The 18921-nt window shown below is 36.8% G+C and overlaps 1 protein-coding gene across 12 annotated transcripts in view; it reads left to right on the top strand.

Annotated features, from left to right (window-relative positions):
* Positions 1-261: 261 nt before the first annotated feature.
* Positions 262-18921, top strand: part of mark3a (MAP/microtubule affinity-regulating kinase 3a) — a 68178-nt gene continuing 49518 nt past the window's right edge. For all 12 annotated transcript variants that reach the window (XM_062440018.1, XM_062440017.1, XM_062440019.1 and 9 more), the window contains exons 1-3: positions 262-917; positions 10012-10194; positions 12113-12166. In XM_062440018.1, the coding sequence (XP_062296002.1) occupies positions 867-917; positions 10012-10194; positions 12113-12166 (288 nt within the window). In that variant the 5' untranslated portion in view covers positions 262-866. The remainder of the gene's footprint in view (positions 918-10011; positions 10195-12112; positions 12167-18921) is intronic.

The raw sequence follows: 18921 nt of genomic DNA, 5'->3' as shown, positions 1-18921 counted from the left end.
AGTTAATCTCAAATCTATTTAAAATGATCATACAAAACAAACAACAACAAAACATTACACTAATAGTACATGGTAGGACATGAAATCAATCACACATTTGAATCGATTAGTCGACGCAGTTAACAAAAGAAAACTTGAGTTGATCGTGAAAATAATCGACGTTTTTAAATGAACGCCTCTCTTATGTCGGAGCCGGCGAACGGTCCGTGAACGCCTCCTAATCCAGCCCAGCCGCTGAGTAGCCATTTTGGGTCCCCACCTAAAACAAGACAGAGCAGCTTCACTTTGGGCCGCCGGAGATGGAAGAAACCGAGCCGACTGCGAGTATTTCACCCACTGAAACCTGCTGAATCCCCTTCAAGAAACATCGACGGGTGACATTAGACGCCATGGCTCGTTGCTAGACTGATTTATAATTGTGAACAGAGAGCCTAAAGGGCGATATATCTTTTCTTTTTTTCTTTCTTTTTCTTTTTTGTGTGTGTGTGTGTGTGTGTGTGTGTTGGAAGTGGAGACCGACACCGACACCGACAGCGCCTTAACGGTTAGTTTAGTTAGCTTCACTGACTCAAACACTCACACGGACAAACGGGGACTCGGATTTTAACGGTCGAATACGGAGTGTACTCGCCATGTAAATATATAGTAAAGGATTTTTTTTATTATTACTATTATTATTTTTTTCGGTGTCTTTAACACGTCCGGTCTTTTTGGGTTTTGAAAAAAATTGTCACGATCCATGCTGAGACTGTTTCCTCGGAGAGAGCTGCAAAGCAAAGGCAATAATAATCATTTTTCGGCAATTTTTTTGGACGTCGGCGGAGGACGGCTGGTTATTAAAAAGGAAGGACGAATTAAAAAAAAAGATGTCAACAAAAACTCCTTTGCCAACCGTCAACGAGAAGGTGACGGAAAGTGTAAGTATATATATATATTTTTAAAAGGGTTGTTTATCTGGCTTATTTATATGTAAATTATATCTTTGTAGTTGTTATTTTTTATGTGATTGTTGGTAATTAGGACGTAGTCAGGGTATTTAGGCCCAACCACGGACAAAAACTACAGGACTTTGCCTGCTGCTGGTTGTTCTGGCAGGCAACAGTAGATTTCTGTCCACGGCCCGCTGATTGGCTCCACGCAGCTGTCACTCAAACGTTTCAACCGCTCAGCTTCCAAATATGGACTTCGCTAGTCCCCGCCCCCTCGCGAACAAACAGAATCTGCTGGCTGAAAAAAAAAAGGGAAAAAGGTGTCGTCAAGGCAACAATCAGAGCTTCCGGTTTAAGATTTTTCAAATTATGACAAATCTTTGAAATCTGTGTTTTTATTGTTTTAAACATTAAAGAGCCTCCAAAGATAAGATTGATCTAAAATACTGTTCTTTGAACAATAATGTGTGTCTGAAAAAGTTAAATTACCTTGTTAAAATCGCACCATCTACTTCTCCCTTATTACAAATCCAGAATCTAAACATGTTTAATCTCATAAAAATAACAGCTGGCCACTCTGTTAATCCTTACATACTGTTCATATTCTGTCTCATAATTAGTCTCTATGCCAATCACCATCAGTCATTAATACATTTTAGATTAATCTTATGGAAAATAGACATTTCCAATCACTATTTTATGGTCCGGCAGAACATTTTATAGAATATGATGAATACAACAACATGTTTTTGAATTTTTTAATGAACACAGGTTAAATTTGGACATTTGCATATATAGAAATATATATCAGCTGCACAAAAACTTAAAAAAATAATGCAGTTAAATTACATTTTTGTATACTGTGAGTCACATTAGGAAAAGTCTGGCTAAAAGAAATGTGTATAGGGTGCTTTGACAGCTCTCAAATGTAAAAATGGGTCAAATTTGACCCTGAACAGCATGTAAGGGTTTAGTTTATTCTCAGTGTTTGTGCAGTGAAGGCTTCAAGTTTCCTTATCACACCTGTGGAAGTTGAATAATAGGGTGGGGTATCGTTTAAAAACCTGCGATACCAGTACCAATCCAAGTACCCTTTAAAGTGATACTGATACCAATTGAGTACTTTATTCGACACCCATCATGTGAATAGAAGCGTTAGATTGCATAAAATGCCACCACTCCTCCACATCTAAATTATTTGATGTTTACACAAATGCATTTTAAAAGTCTTAAAATGATTTATTGAATACAGAATGTTCAAAATCAGCATGTGGGTCACAGCATACGTCACACATACTTATAAATCCAGCTGTTCTTCTAAAAGTCGCTGGTTACAGGGAAACGTTAGCAAACTAGCACACAAACCCTGCCCAGTAGAGAAAGCGATTTTTCATTTCAATAAAATCCAATATTTAACGCACAAAAGATGAGACATTAAGTCTACTAGCAGAAAAAGCTCTGCACACCGCAGCTCCCAATGCAAGTATAGTTTTAACAGGAGTGATGTTTCAAGACATTCTGCTCTTCTTCAGATTAAGTCTATACCAGCATTGGGAGTTACAGCGTTTGGACTTCTTCCTGCTGTTAGTTATTTGGTCCAGCACCTGCTTTTATACTTATGTACGTGCGCGTCTACTACACAACTTTCTTATGAAGTCTACTAACTATTTATGTTACCTGAAGTAACGTTGTGTAGCGCGTCACTTCAGAAGACGTTGGCTTTGTGAACACAGTGCATTTCTCCACCCCTAAGTTTTCTCCATGTGTAACCAAGGGTTAAATCAGATTATCAGTGTTCTCTGTTTTTCTGTGTATACTTATATCCGGTGTAACATGCATGTTGTGTAGCCACTAGCCACACTTCAGAGCGTTTACGTGACAACTTGGCTGCTGAACTCAAACTCACCACGTCTTCACCACCACAGACGTCCTATTTTCTAGCTGTGGGTGCCAAAAGTATTGATTGTGGGTATTGTTTGACGGGAGATGTTTCTATACTACTTGGTTTCGATTGATTCCCGATGCCCTGACCTATTGAATATTGCACCACATTTGCCTCCAAACTAGGGCTGGGCGATATAGATGAACACAAATATCACAGTATATTTGACCAATTACCTCGATATCGCAACAATATTGTAGGTATGACTATCAGTGCTTTCACAAAATATTTACACAATGAGATTCTTGATAGATAATCACAGTCTGGTTAGTTGAGAAAATGACACCAGTTTACTGTACTGCCGCCTTTAAAACCAGGAAAAGACACTTACGCTATATCACAATATTACGTTGTTATTCTAAGACGATATCTAATCTCATATCACAATATCAATATGATGTTGATTATATTGCCAAGCCCTACTCCAAACTAAGTGTGATGTCATAAGTCTTGCCCCTTAAAATCAGACTCACAATGAGCTCAGAGAAACTTAACACGAATAAATGAATGTAAGAACAGACTCTGCACAGTGAAGCTGAAACTTCCGACTGAAGGAACAAGAACAAAAACATATCTTTAAGTGGACCAGGGGACTTTAAATAATTTACTTACTGTCTAGCTTTTTACTTTCACAGAGAATGTCAAATGTTAAATATATTTATTTAAAGTCTGGATGAAACAGCATTTTGAGAATATCTAACATCAGCACTACATGAGTCTCCAACAGGCGGGATGTCATTTTAATTGAGGGGTTGAAAAGTAGGCGTGTTGCAATGAATCTGCTCTGTGCTGCTAAAGGTTGAAGATTGTGTGAATGTCCTGATATTATTGGTTGGTTCAATTCAACGTAAGCACACATATTTTGTTTTATATTAGGTAAACATGATTGGATTTTGATCTAAGAATACAAAGCAACTGATTATTTTGGTATTTTTGACGTGTGTTGTTAAAGAGGTGCACTGTATGACTGGAGTTGTGATTTTAAAGGGTTAACAGGGTGTTTTTCATTGAATCTGGACTTTAACAGCTCCCAAAGTAATGATGTAAAGTTCATAACATTTCCTGTAGTAAATATGACGGCTACAACTACTTAATACTTTCATAATCTTCCCAAAAACTTCTTCATTATTTTCTTTTGGTTGCAAAACCCAATTGTCAATTATTCTTAGTTTATAAAATGACAGAAAATGGTGAAAACCCAAGGATTGTTTAAAAAGAAAAAATGCTGACTAACAGTTTAAAATCCCAACAATTCAATTATTAAATCAGCAGTGATATAAAGCTGAAAATCCTCATGTTTGAGAAGATGGAAACAGAGAGTATTTGTTGTTTTTTTTGCTTGATAAATAACTTGAAATGATAATTTCTTTGTCAAAAATTGTTGCAAACTACTTTTCTGTTAATTGAGCAATCATTTCCGCTCTAAAGTGTGTCTAAATTGAATAATATATACAAAGAATAAAACCCAGCTAAAAACTCATACATCACCTTGAAATTGCCAAAAATATAAAAGCTGCAACCAGCAAATGTTTGGAATTTTAGCCTGAATGCCAGAAACTATTAGTTGATGATTAAAGGGTCCTTTCAAACCACTAATACAGGACTGAAACGGCTAATCTGACATTTTAGGCTGTAATATGTCAGAAGATAGTGGTATATGTATATTTATATGTATGGCCTTTTTTGACCAGTTGATTTTGTAGGTTTGCTTTTTAAATGTCTGGGAACGTAAATCTCACAATCAACCTTATAATTGCTCTTGATTGAGTTTAATTTGTCACCTAATGTTTCAGCCCTAGACGATTAAACTCATTGATATTCACTGATTGTGAATAGTGCTACAGCATATCGACTCTTCTAATTGGAAATCAGGGGAAATGATTCTTAGTGAGCTACTTTAAATGACTAAATAATATATTCCATTGATCCAGTGTGGAGCTGTAACTTACCTGTAGTTAGCTGTAGTTTGTAGCTGCTGTTTTTGCCCATTTTCTCAGAGCTGCAGTGAACACTTTCTCACATGGACTTTGCGTTTCTGTTCTGTGGTTAACGCTCCATTTATCCTCTTTTTTAATTGTATCCTGACACACTCATACACACTTTTACATTTCCTTTCCACTGTATCCCCCTCACCCTTTTTTTTCTTTTTGAAACTTCAGCCTCGTAACATCTATCGCCACAAAATCTCCTGACTCATCACGTTAGCAGGCAGCAGAGAGTCAGCTGGAGATAAGACTTAAACTGTACAAACAGAGCGCAGAGGTCGATAAGATGTGGTGACATTTTATTGATCCTTTAGGGGGAGAAAAAAGAATTGTGCCACTTCAGTAGCTGTAAAGATTTAAAGATTTACCAAACTGGAAAGACGACTCCGCTACTGTAAAAGAAAACAGTCAGGCTGAGACTATCAATCACTTTCATATTGATTTATCTACAAATTTTTTTTTTAATAAATTGATTAGTCTAAAATATGCACAAAAATAGTGAAACGGGTTCAGTGTAGTTGCCCAAAGCTCAAGATGACGTCTTTTAGATGCTCTGTTTAGTCCAACTAACAACCCGCAAACCAAAGATATTTAGTTTACTGTCACAGAGGAATAAAAGAAACATAAAAGAAATATTCACACTTGAGAAGCTGGAATCAGAGAATTTAAATATATATTTCCTTTAAAAAATGACTCAAAACAATAAATCAACTGTCAAAATAGCTGGCAGTGAAGATGTCTTTCGATCAACAAGCATTTTTTGCTCTATAGAAAACAGGATCAGCATTAGTTAAAAGATGAGTTAAAAAGAAAATGTCAAAAAAAGGCCAAACCTTTTAATGGTTAAGGCTTCAGAAATGGGAAGAATTAGCTGTTCTTCTTTTCCCCTACATCATAGTAAATGGCATTTTTGGGGGGGTTTTGGACTGTTCCTCTGAAAAAGTGAGACATTTTAAGACAATAATAATAACTTTATTTATAAAGCACCTTTTAATACATAAAACACAGCTCAAACTGCAATAAAATAAGAGCAAACAAGTACAGAAAGTAAAATTCAACAGCCTAGATGAAGATAGAAACATTAAAACTAATAAGAAGAGATAAAAGGTTCAAAAGTGAAAGTTTAAAACACAAGATAAAGCGTTATAAATGTTCTTCACTGGCTTCAACAGGCTTCACTGTTATCAGATGTTTTATTGACCACATGATTAGTTTAGGAGATAATTGGCATCGTAATCGATAGTGAAAGTAATTGTTAGTTGCAGCTTTAATACTAATAATGATAATAAACCACAGTAGAGTAGATTATGATGGATTAAAGGTTTTATTTCAACATAACACAATTATAGGGTTAATATATATCTTAAACTGCACTGTAACTTTTAATGAACCTGTTTTAAACCTTCATTTTATTTTCAGTTAAACACTTTAAATCTTTTTTAAATGTATATTTTTGCCAGAAAATGTTTGTAGAAATGTGCTATACATATAACTGTGCCTTGCTTCATGGCAAAAAAATAAGAGTAAAATAAATAGAGATAATATGGAAAAAAAGTTTATTAAATGTTAGAGTAAAAAAACTAGGTTGAAATAGATAAAAAAGACAAAACAAGTAAAATGAAATAAAAGAGACAAAGTGTAATAAAAGCTAGACTAAAACTTGGTTAAAAAAGAGATTAGAAGACAAAAGAAACAGAAGATACAACTCATAGAATGATAATAATTAATAAAATAAAGTAAAACAAAATTTTAAAACCTCAAAACAAAAACAAAAGACTAAACCATCCTTAATCTAAAGCCAGGCTGAAAGATAAAAGAGAGGCAGGACTCTGTAGACACACAGCCAATGAGATGCTTTTGCTTTGAAAGGATAGCGTCTGGCTTCCTGGTTTTGCTGTCTGTCACCGGCTTGACGTCGTTCAGTCCTCCTCCTGCTGTCTCTCTCTCTCTCTCTCTCTCTCTCTCTCTCTCTCTCTCTCTCTCTCTGGTTATCAGGGCTCTGAGAGTTGGGGGAAAATCTGGTGTGGTGGGAATCTCTCTCTCCCTCTCTCTCTCTGTCTCTCTCTCTATGGGCATCATCAGTGTTTTCCTGTTGAAACATGACGGGCTCCCAGGCGGCGAGGAGACACCGCAGCTTAGTGAGTAACCGCGCAACGAAAAAAAGAAAAGAAAAGAAAAGAAAAGAAAAGAAAAGGGAGATCAAATTAGAAAACAAGGCATTACAGGAAGTCGTCAGCCGGATGAACAGGAAAAGAAAAAAAAAGGAGGGGAGGAGAGGAAGGGTTTGTTAGTTTAAGAACATTTAAAAAACAAGTTTTCTTTTATAATGAGCTGTTAGTGGAAGGTTTGTGTGTGTGTGTGTGTTGTGCGTCTGTGACCTTAAACCTAGTCGATGATATTTTTATCTCAGCTGCTATCTGCTGTAGAAGTCCTAAAATATTCTGTTACTGACTTAAAGTGTGTCTGTGTACCTTCTTTTCTTTTCTTTTCTTAGCAGGAGGAAAGAGAGAGAGAGAGAGAGAGAGATAGAGAGGGAGATTTAAAGCAACCTTACTCTTAACAGTGTGAAAAATATTGTTGGTGGAGAGACAGAGAGAGTGGTTCAGTTTGTGGTGGTGGTGACCTTGTCCTACCTAATAGTAACTTTATCTTGTGTGGTATTCCTATTTATAATTATATCCTTAAAGGAGACCTCCATAGTCTGTGTAATATCTGCACATGAGCTTATATAATTAAAGATAAATGTGTGATAACGGGGTGTTTTTAAAGATGCGATTGGTGCTCTGTGGAGGTGAAGATCATGTTTTTTCTCTCGCTACTTTATGTTCCACTTCTGTTCTGGATTTAATTGTTTGTATGACAATCTGCAGTTTTTAATTGTTAATTTTCAATCCTCATCTGTGTCGTTTGAAGGGGTAAACGGGGTCAGCTTTGTATGGGGAGGGGGTTAGGGGTAGATCGAGGGGGTTGAGCTGGGGCGGGGCAGATCAGAGAGAGAGAGGACACTGCCCTTGTTTAATGAAGCATTGGGGTTAGTGTAGTCGATACCGAGGCCACACCGAGTATCTATCAGGGTTTTTTTTAATGTAATGTAATGTGTATGGCTCGGGGAGGGGTCGACACATGTCAGCAACAACCCTCCCCACCCACGCCTAAAAAAAAAAAATCAATGTCCATTACATTGGTGGTGCTGTCAGAGCCTCGATAATAGACTCCAGCTCATCTTTAATCAGGTTTTTCTAAACATTTTGATCATTTAAGATAAGATTTATTAGTCCTATAGTGGGGAAATGTACAGTGTGACAGCAGCAAGTGGAGATCAAATATAGAAAGATATAAAGAGTAACACTAAATAGTTGTAAACAATGTAGTAAAATAATAGTAATATGATGTAAAAGAGGAATATTGGTGTAAATATTGGTGAATCTGGTATTGATATTGCTCAGATTAAAAAGAAAACTACTATATTTCACCACTATATGTATACTTTTACTATACTTTACTTTCTTACTATACTTATATACTTTTACAGCCTGAAATCACACAAGACAAGTATATTCACATACTGTCAGTGATACGGTGCCGTTAACTCTTTAGAAATCTCAGTCAGACCTTTTTTAATAGTAGAAAAATATCATTCAACAGCTTTTTTCTTTTTTCTTTTAATCCAGACAGCTGTTAATGGGTTGACCCCTTTGTCACTTTCAGTAACCTTTTTGCAAACCCTTTTTTTTCTCTATGTGTCACTCTGTCTACGCTCTGCTTTACATCCTGTTTTCAGTTTTAAGTCTGAGTGCACCCACCACAGGCACCACCTGCTAAACCACATCATGGGAAATGTTATGCCTTTTTTAAATTGTGTAGTTTGTGGTTTAAAAAACACATTGAAGAAGACAATAAATGGTGATAAATACAGTTTGAACTTGTTGTATTTGCTGAAAAGTTAAACAGCTGTTATCCAGTAAAAGGATTTATATTTAAAAAAACAAACCAGGACGACAAAAGGTTAAATATCTGAGTTAGAGGAGAGGTCAATAACTCTGCAGTTTGCTCTCAACGCTGTTCACATTTTTTCATTTTTAGTTGTCAATGACTCGAGTGTGAATGTGACCTTTTTTCATTCATTGGTGAGAGCCAAATTACTGGGGAACGTTTCTCCAGTTCAGTCCAGTACAAACCGGCCCAGCAGAAAATGTTCATCAATCTGTTTTTGTCTTCTTCTTTATGATTTAATGTTTATGTAAATGTTACCAGTGTAATTGAATAGAATAGAATAGAAAGCTTTATTGTCATTGATGTATTACATATAATGAGATTACAGGTACTACTCCAGTTGTGCTTTAAAAACAGATTAAAAAACATGTCACACGCAACAAAAAAAATGATGATACAATAAAAAGATGACAGATAAGATGCAGCTATAATAGCATAATGTGGAGGATATTGCACTTGAATAGAATAAATGAATAAAAGCAGTCAAGATTATAAGATAACTTGAGTTTATGTGACAGATCTAGCTGCTTGTGATTTATCTTAGAGCTAAAAACAAATTGAGATGAAATTCATCTGCAGGAATTGATAAAAAATGCCCAAAATGAATCTCTTCCCACCTCTCAAATGTGAGGTTTTTGTGCTTTTTCTTGTCTTGTGTGCTATGAAACTAACCGTTCATTGGATAAAACAAGCATTTAGTCAACTATGGGAAGCTGTGATGGACATTTTTCACTATTTTCTAGCATTTTATAGACTGAATTATAAACCAATTAACAGATTAGTCATCAGAGAATTTGGCAGATTACAAAAAATCTCATTTATAAATGAAAGTGTGTCAGTACTGAGTGATAGTAAATGATCTTCCTGGTGTTTGAGGCTCTTATATCTGGTTGTTGAAATGATGAAACTGCCTGGAAACCATAGTATTTCTGCCACCTGTGCTTGATGGATGAGAGCTTTCTTTTTTCCTTACAGCACTATTAATATCTTCTTTTTTTTCCTTTTTTTTTTTTTGCCCCGCACTTCCTAAGCGGATATGTCAGCGTGGGTCAACATGAGTCACCGCTGATGCATGTAGACGTTTCACAATAATAACGGTTCTGCGTCACCTATAATAATGATAATAATAATGATGTGTGTGTCCTTTTTTTCTTTCCTACAGCACACGTCTCACACCAATGGGCGTCAGGAGATCAGCGCGCGCTCGGGCCGAACCGGCGTGCGCACCCGCAGCTCCGAGGAGCCGCAGCAGCCCCACGTAGGCAACTACCGGCTGCTCAAAACCATCGGCAAGGGAAACTTTGCTAAGGTCAAACTGGCCCGACACATCCTCACCGGCAGAGAGGTGAGAAACAGATGTTGTTGTTTTTAATGAGGAGTGAAGTTAAATCAGGTTATATTATCGTTTCACTAGCATTAAATATTAAAGATGATGACTTGGACAGTGAAAACAACAGCAGGAGGACGAATGTGGTGTAAAATATCTGCATGGTTTTAGAAAAATGGTTAAAAAGTAGGTTAAATTAAAATGTACCTGGAGCAGAAGTTAGATTCATGTGATGTTAACCTTTAATATTAGTAGAATAAAGATGATAGAATTACATGTTTATATTAAAAAAGATAAAACTCAAATTAGAGATTCATAGTTTTTCTATAATAAATCCAAATAAGAGTGTAGCAGAGTAGAATAATGAAGTTTAAACACATACAAGATGTCATTAATAACATCAAATCTTATTTAAAGTACATGTAACTTGCAGTAAAACCACAATTTTCTACAATATTAAAGTCCGAACATTAGCTTTAACAATTGGATCGACAGATTTATGTAAAAGTTTACCAAATTTTGGGATTCAGTTTTCCTTAAGTGGTTTCGTTTGACCACCTCACCTTCAGTCAGCTGATGAGCTCCTTTCTGAGATTTTGATTGGCTCGTGTGGCTGATTATTGAACGTCAATTATTGAATATTGAAAACTAACAAAAACCCAAGCTGGTTAAGAAATATCGGTGTGTTTTTTGGAAAAATTTAAATCCACTTATAGTAGAAGCTAGATGTTTGTGATGTTATTGCTCTAGTATTTGTAGAATAAAGAGTTTTAATTGGCATACAAATTAAATCTCATTAAATAGAAAAACTCATGATTTATTCTACATTATTTCCTGTAATAATAAAATGTAGCTGAGTAGAATAACAAAGCCAGAACATGCTAGATAACATTCATAACATTAAATAATACATAAAGTTCATGTATCAATATTTTAACACACAGACCTGCTGTTAACGTCTGAATCCAGACATTCAGTGTTTCCTTCAGTGATTTTTAGTTTGACCGCATCTCTCTCCGTCACACAGCTGATGAATTTATATCTATTAGTGATTTAGATGGAGAATGAGACACAAATTAGGTTGATATTTACATTTTTATTTATTTATTATTTTAAGTTCATACCAGCTTTAAGGGCTGTGAATTGAACCTCAATACTTCTTTGATATTTACTGAAATGTGTCTTTTTGAAAAACAGAAGTACCAAAAGCATATTTATTCTTTGATGAATAAGTCACTGATTTTTAGTCTAAATTCTGACAGTTTTTAGCTATTTTACTTTAGTGAACTTGTTGTATTGCTGCTTGTAATTAGGGAACATTTTGGCTTCTATTAGTTGGATGAAAAACAGGAAAGCTGTGCAGTGTTAAGGCTCAAAATTAGGTTTAAAATAAAGGTAAAAAGCACTGTAACAACACTCAGATGTAGTATCAGCACCAGTGTTTTAAAACAACGCCCTGCCAGCTTTATATAGCTGCCAGGTTCATGGCTGTAAACCTGCACTGGCAGTAATGGATGTACACAGGCAGCGCCGTCTCTGCCGAGCATTTGATTTGTTCATAATTGATGAACAGAAGAGAGAGAGAGGAAAAAAAAGAGAGAGAGCCTCTTCTAAACAGAGTGTACGACATTAAACTAAATCCCCCCTGCTGATTCTGTTTGTTTATTATTTTATGTTTACATTTGCCATTTATGTCTTTAAAAAAAAAAATTTTATCCAAAGTTTTCCCATCTTTTTAAAAAACTATGCTTTTTTCTGCTCGGTCCTTAAAGCCTGCTTCCTTCTCTGAGCTGCTTTCTTTTTTCTTTTTTAGTTTCAATGTCATACTCTACTTCCTCTTTTATTTATTTATTTATTTATTTCTTCTTCACACATCTCCTCTGCTCTTGTGTCCCATTTAGCTCAGTTTTGATGCTGTTTTCTTTTCTCTCCACAGGTGGCAATTAAGATAATAGACAAGACGCAGCTGAACCCAAACAGCCTTCAGAAGGTAATTTACCCCCCTTACTTCTCCCTCTTTCTTTCTCTCTCTCTCTCTCTCTCTCTCTCTCTCTCTCTCTCTCTCTCTCTCTCTCTCCTCTTATACACTCACGCTGTGGCACAATTCATTTACTAATTCATGAAGCACAACAGATTGAGTATTAATTGTGTAAATGGGGAAGCAGGGCATGCTGGGATGGAGCATGTGTCCTCCGTATAGCTTCCCAGGGTGAATTAAGAGCTAATGTTGCTTTAATGTGACGCCTTTTTTATCATTGGAGATGATTGTATGTGTGTGTGTGGGTGTATGTGCCAATTTATAGAAGAAGAGTGAATTCAACTACTTTTGCCTCAAGCTGGATATAAAAATTCCTTTTAAATGTTATAAATCGCAGTTTATATTTGAGTGGTAACAGTATCGATCTTTGCATTTTCACCCACTCTCAGCAATAGCTATCGTACATCAGCTCTAAATGTTGTGTGTACGCATATTGTGCATCTAATTGTTGTAAATGGTTCAGTTAGGGAGGCTGCAAGATGTGTAAAATGTCTACTTTACGGTAATCGACAGGGATGCACCGATATATCGGCCAAATATCCTTATTGGCCAATATTCTCCATGTTGACTAACATCAGACTATCGGTAAATAAGATCAAAATTCGCAGATGTCACTGGCCGATGTTCTGGTTATTTGGAGTAGCAGCAACAGTAGCAGCAACAGAAGCAGCAACAGTAGCAGCAACAGTAGCAGAAGCGGTCGTTGTAAAACAGGCTGAACGCATTTTGAAGCAGTTTTTCAAAAAGGAAAAAGAAATTATTTGTGAAAGTTATTAAATATTGTTTCATGAATTTGTGCTCATTCAAAGAGTGTAATGATGGGCTGAATTACTTTTAAAACAATTCAGTTAAAAAAAAAAGAAATTTTTCTTTGTTTCCCCGCAGAATAAATAACAATAAAACATAAGATCATAAAAAAAAATTGGTATCAGTATTTATCAGTTCCAGAATTTCACAATCGGTACACCCTTAGTTATTGAGATATTACAATGTCCACGAAAAGCTGATTTTTAAATTAAAAAGTTATGTATTAAAATAGGTTCAAATGACTTTAAATTTAGAGCCGAGTCACAACATGAGCCTGTGAACCGTGACGTGAATAGTCTCAGTCTCTCCGTTTACGGGTCGGTCGTGTCTCAGGACGGTCAGCTGACTGCGGCTAATCTGCTAAGGAACTAATTATCAGTGTGACAGTTTAATCAGGAACGTGCTTCCATGCACTGTAGTAACCTGGTTACATCCAGCAGCTCAGGAAGCACATCTCTACCTCTAACCTCTGAAGTGTGACTCACTTCATCTTTGGGACTTTTTTTTACCGGGGTTAATTTTCTTAAAACATGACCCGATTTATGAAAATAGTTGACAATTACTTTTCTATTGATGCCAATCATTTTTGTACTGGGCTCACTTGTTAAACGTTGAAGAAATGAAAGTTCCCAGGATAAACTAAGAAGTGTTTTATTTGATATTAATATTTATCTGAACCAAGAATTTAATGGATATTAATGGATTCTGGACTTGTGGTATCCAGCTCTGCTTTTACCTCCTTTTTAAAAGTCATTTTTAAAGATGTAAATGAGTCTCATAGTTATTAAAAGCGTCTCTGTAAACATCTGGCAGCCTCACAAACTGAAACTAAACGTGATGTTTTCACTTTAAGAAAAAAAAACACTTTCCCTTTCTAGCTTTAAGTCAGCAAGTTAAGAATCAGCTGCTTTCTTTCTCTCTCATCTTCCCCCTCTTTCTTTCTTTCTTTCTTTCTCTCTTTCTTTCTTTCTTTCTTTCTTTCTTTCTTTCTTTCTTTCTTTCTTTCTTTCTTTCTTTCTTCTCAACTTATTTCTTTCTCTTTCTTTCTTTCTTTCTTTCTTTCTTTCTCTTTCTTTCTTTCTTTCTTTCTTTCTTTCTTTCTTTCTTTCTTTCTTTCTTTCTTTCTTTCTTTCTTTCTTTCTCATCTTATTTCTTTCTCTCTCATCTTCCCCCTCTTTCTTTCTTTCTGTCTTACCTTCTTCCTCCTTTCTTTCTTTCTTTCTTTGTTTTTCTTTCTCATCTTCCTCCATTTTCTTTCTTTCTTTCTTTCTTTCTTTCTTTCTTTCTTTCTTTCTTTCTTTCTTTCTTTCTTTCTTTCTTTCTTTCTTTCATTATGTCTATGTTCCTTATAAAAAGGAGATATGTGCCTGGTTTGTTTGTGATCTGAGCCGCTGTACATTTTGTCTCAGTTGGCTGGAAGCGGTTTTCGGGGAAGTCAGAGGTGATATCGACCCACCGGGCTTTTGCAGTTCTTTTTGCCCTCATCAGACAGATATAGGTGGGGGGGGGGGCAGAGCATGGTGGCGGCTGCTGGTAGTGATGATGGTGGCAGTGACGATGATGTCGGGTGTTGATGTTCATCCCGTTGGCCCCCGCTGTTTGGGCTCCTCTCTCTCTCTCTCGGCGCGGCCGGCAGTGGTTTTCCATCAGTTTTTCCAAAGCTCCCATTGATTCTGGCCTTTTGTATGTTGGAGGCCCGGGCCCTTTGGCGTTGGCTGTGACACTACGCTGACAGAAAAACACTGAGTCATGACAGTGCCGTTCACAGGAGGGGGGGGGACACAAAGCATGGCTTTTGTCGGCTATCCTTGTTGTTTTTTTTAGGTTACTGCTTTGTCACAGTCAAGAAAAAAACCCTGCTGCTGCTCCACAAGAGATTTATACTTCTTCTAATGTTTATTTTAAGGAACTGGAACAGGCTTAAAAAGAAGAAAACAGCTTTAAATACTTCAGTACTTTTTTAACATGATTGACACGTTCAATATTCATGTGTTTCTAGGCTTCATATAGCCTGTTTTTCTTTTTTTTTTGCTGTCGAGTTGGAGGAAACCCTGACATGGATCAGATTTGCAGGCTGAAGGATGTGAAACTCTGTGACATTAATACTGTGGGTTTGATCTTTAAATGTGTTAAAACCACTGGTGTTAGTGTGGGTGGGTGGGTGGGTGTGTGTGTGGTCGAGCTGCGAAACACAAACGATACAAACTCAGATTGTTATAGAAAATGTCTTATAAGAAAAATTAGACACTGATATCTTGGTCAGTGATGGGATTTTGTGTCCATGTGGTTTAGTCAAATATAAAGTGGTTGAAATGTGAAAATAAACATATGAATAACACACATTCTTGGTTTGTGGACCCAGCATAACATTTTGAGGATTATGGCGAAAATGTCTAAGTGGTGTAACCATAACAACGTTGTACCAAATAATTCAACTTGCTTAAAAACACTAAATTCTCAATAAAACACCATATCAACTAGTTTGGCATGATTATAACTTTTTATATTAAATGAAGTAATTATTAGTATAAGTCCACCTAAATACACTGTAGGTGGATAAAATATGGTGGTTACACCATTTGACATTTTCAGGAGCATTCAGTCTTACTTAGCTTTTAAAACTATTTTTTAAGATATTTTTGAATTGCTCATCTTGCCAACCCTTATTTGTCACTGACCCGTATGTTGTCTTGATGATAATATAGAAACTTAAACAATCACATAACAGAAAAGAAGCTGTTTCTATGAGACGGGAGGGCAATCAGTCATGACCTAAAATGTGAAGAGAAGGGCAAAACAAGGGAATAAGACAGCAACTTAAATCTGCATTAAATTATTATTTTTTGTGTCCACAACAAAAATCTAAAATAACACTTATTATGAACTTAAAATATGACAGTCAGTTAAATCTGCAATGTGTGGCGTTGGTATCAGTCTGATGATGAACTCTCATTTTGGTGTTTTGGATGATGTTGGTAGAGAGCACGTTTATCCAGATCCTCCAAACGTGTTTAAATTAGGTTGAGATCCGGTGACTGTGAAGGCAGCAGCGTATGATTCATGTCATTTTCTGACTCATCAAACCGATCAGTGACGTCTTTGCCTTTTTATATAGAAGCTTCTGAATGTATGTCTCTCAATTCACTTAGAAATGAAAGGAAAAAACACTCTGAATCATCTTTTACCTTTTTAAAGTTGACCCAGCTGTTTACTGACCAACATTATCATTCATTTGGAGTCTTGTTTCACTTAATATTCACTTTCTTTTAGCTCTGTTTTTGCTCTCTACCATCTCCTGAGGGAAATATCTGGCTCTTTAAGCTGCTAAATGCTCCACTATGTTCATTTGGTGCTGAGCAGGTAGTGTACAGTGGCTTTTTTACAGCTTTTACTCTGAAAACGACACCATAAGAGCACTGAGAGTGAGCCAAAACAGTAAAGTTGCACCCAGACAGCTAAAAAAAATGAGCTGAAACTCACTATAAAGCTCCAGAGCGTCTGATAACTCTCCGTAGGTTTCGTCACTACGAGCCACGACCAGCATGTTGTGTTCAGGTTCAGCTAAGTTAAAAAAAAAAGATAAGATCTCGTGTTTATTTTCATTCTCCTCGCTCCTTTTTTCTGCCGCTGCTGTAACGCGGCTGTAACCTGCCTCAGAGCCGGCGCTGCTGTGTGTCCTGACCCTCTTATGTAACTGGAAGAATTGGCGAGAGGCAGATATAGCGGGGGATATCGTCTCTGAAGCCTAAAATGTTTATTTTCAGCCACTGTTCTTAATAGTTTTGGAGGAGCTGAGTGGACGTGCACATCTGTCACCGGCTGCTGCTCGAAACAGCTCCCAGCGCTCTCCTTCTCTCTCCCCCCCTGCTCTGTTCTCCATCTTCTTCCTCCTCGTGTCCTCATTCAGCCCGCAGAAGCTTGTTGTTGTTGTCCGCGTCCAGGTCAAAGGTCAGAGGAGGGAGTGTGACTCTTGGGAAGTAGTCTTGATTAAATGTAAACACAGTCCATCATCCAAAAAGCTCTGGGCTCAACATCCGCTCCCTGGTTTGAGATTCTCCTTTTTAGATGAAGCAGATATTAAAAACCTTTTTACATGTCATTTATCGCTCCGCTTCCCAACCTGGAGGCTGGAAGTACAAAGTGCATCATAAAAACCCCCCAAAAAACTAAGTTCTTCTGGTAAATGGTTCTTTATGGTAAATGGACTGTACTTATATGGCACTTTTCTATACGTTATGACCAATCAAAGCACTTTTACACTACATGTCTCATTCACACACATTCACACAACGCTGGCGCAGCATTTCGGGGTTAAGCATTTTGCCAAAGGACACATCGACATGTGGACAGGAGGAGCCGGGAATCGAACCTCTGATCTTATGATTAGTGTACGGCCTGCTCTACCTCCTAAACCACAGCTGGTTGTAAAGGAACAAATATTTACAATGTAAAGGAACAAATATTTACGGTCCCTCCGGCTACAATAATTACTAAATACAGAAGTCAAACTGTCAAATACTAAAAGTTCTTTGTACGGTTGCTTTATTTTCATTCTCCCTTCCATTACCTTTAATTAATTACAATTAGTCGATCAACAGCGAATTAAACACTGACTGTTTTAATAATTGATGATTCGTTCTGAGTCATTTTATAAGAATAAAGCCACAAATTCATGATTCCAGCTTCTTAAATGTGAATATTTTCAGTTTTCTATCACAGTGAATTAAATATCTTCAGGTGACCTGCGACAAAAAGCAGCAATGTACTAAATTAACTCGGCAAGAGTGCTTAATTCTTATACATCAGTTTAAAGTCTGCCGCAGTCGGTTCGCACAAAGACACCTCTTCATTTGTGAGTTCATGACGGCTTCAGATAAACATCCTGAAGTGGGAGTGATCGGTGCCGTGAATCTGAACTGAGAACAAAAAAACATGTTACGTTACCTCTTACATACTGTTCATATTCTGACTCATAATTCTGACTCTCTACACCAAGTAACATTCATAAATTCCTCCATCAGTCATTAATACATGGTTGATTAATCTTGTGGGAAAAAAAGTCATTCACAATCACTATTTTATGGTCCAGGTGAACATTTTCTAGAATATGATGAATACAGCATGTTTGAATGCTGATTTTTTAAAATAAACTTGTATTTTTGTATTTGCATATATAAAAATGTGTATCAGCTGCATTTTTGTATACTGTGGGTCATATTAGGAAAAATCTGGCTAAAAGAAATGTGTATCTGGTGTTTTTACAGCTCTCAAATGTAAAAAAAAATATAGGTCAAATTTGACCCTGAACAGTATGTAAGAGCACTGAGGAGTCTCTCTCTCTGTTTTGCTCTGAAAACTTGAGCTTAACCAAATGTAGGAAGAGTAAATGTTGTTTTTGTTACTTTTTGGAGGTCAAATACAGCAAAGAAAAGGTGCACAGACAGGGATCAGAGTTGACTAAAACAGCTCGTCAGATCACTTGTAAATGTGAAGCTGTGTTCAAATCTAAATGCTTGGGTGAGTTTTTCCCACCAAGATTTGTGTTAAAAAAAGGTGTGATCGCACCCTCTGTCTGCGTGCCGTTTGGCCTGAAGCTGCTCAGTATCGATCACGAGGCTCGATTGTGTAATGGAAGCCAGCGGTGACATCGTGGCGGTGGTATGTATGAGTGCATCAGCGGCAGGTTTACGTCCTTCTTTAGTGGTCGTATCACGCTGTGTGAATCATCTCTTGGTGTTTTTCCACTAATTCAGTTTACTGCATAACATACCTGACAAAGTATTCCCACATACTCACTGTGTGTTTTGAACCCATCCAGGTGTCAGGAAGCTTGTTTCTGTTATGTAGGACACAGGACAGACTGTGCCCAAAGATTTTACAAAGTCACAGACTGGTTTCTG

Source organism: Scomber scombrus, chromosome 19 (assembly GCF_963691925.1).
Source record: "Scomber scombrus chromosome 19, fScoSco1.1, whole genome shotgun sequence".
Classification (NCBI taxonomy): domain Eukaryota; kingdom Metazoa; phylum Chordata; class Actinopteri; order Scombriformes; family Scombridae; genus Scomber; species Scomber scombrus.
The sequence above is the reverse complement of the archived record's forward strand: the minus strand, read 5'-3'. Positions and strand labels throughout refer to the sequence as shown.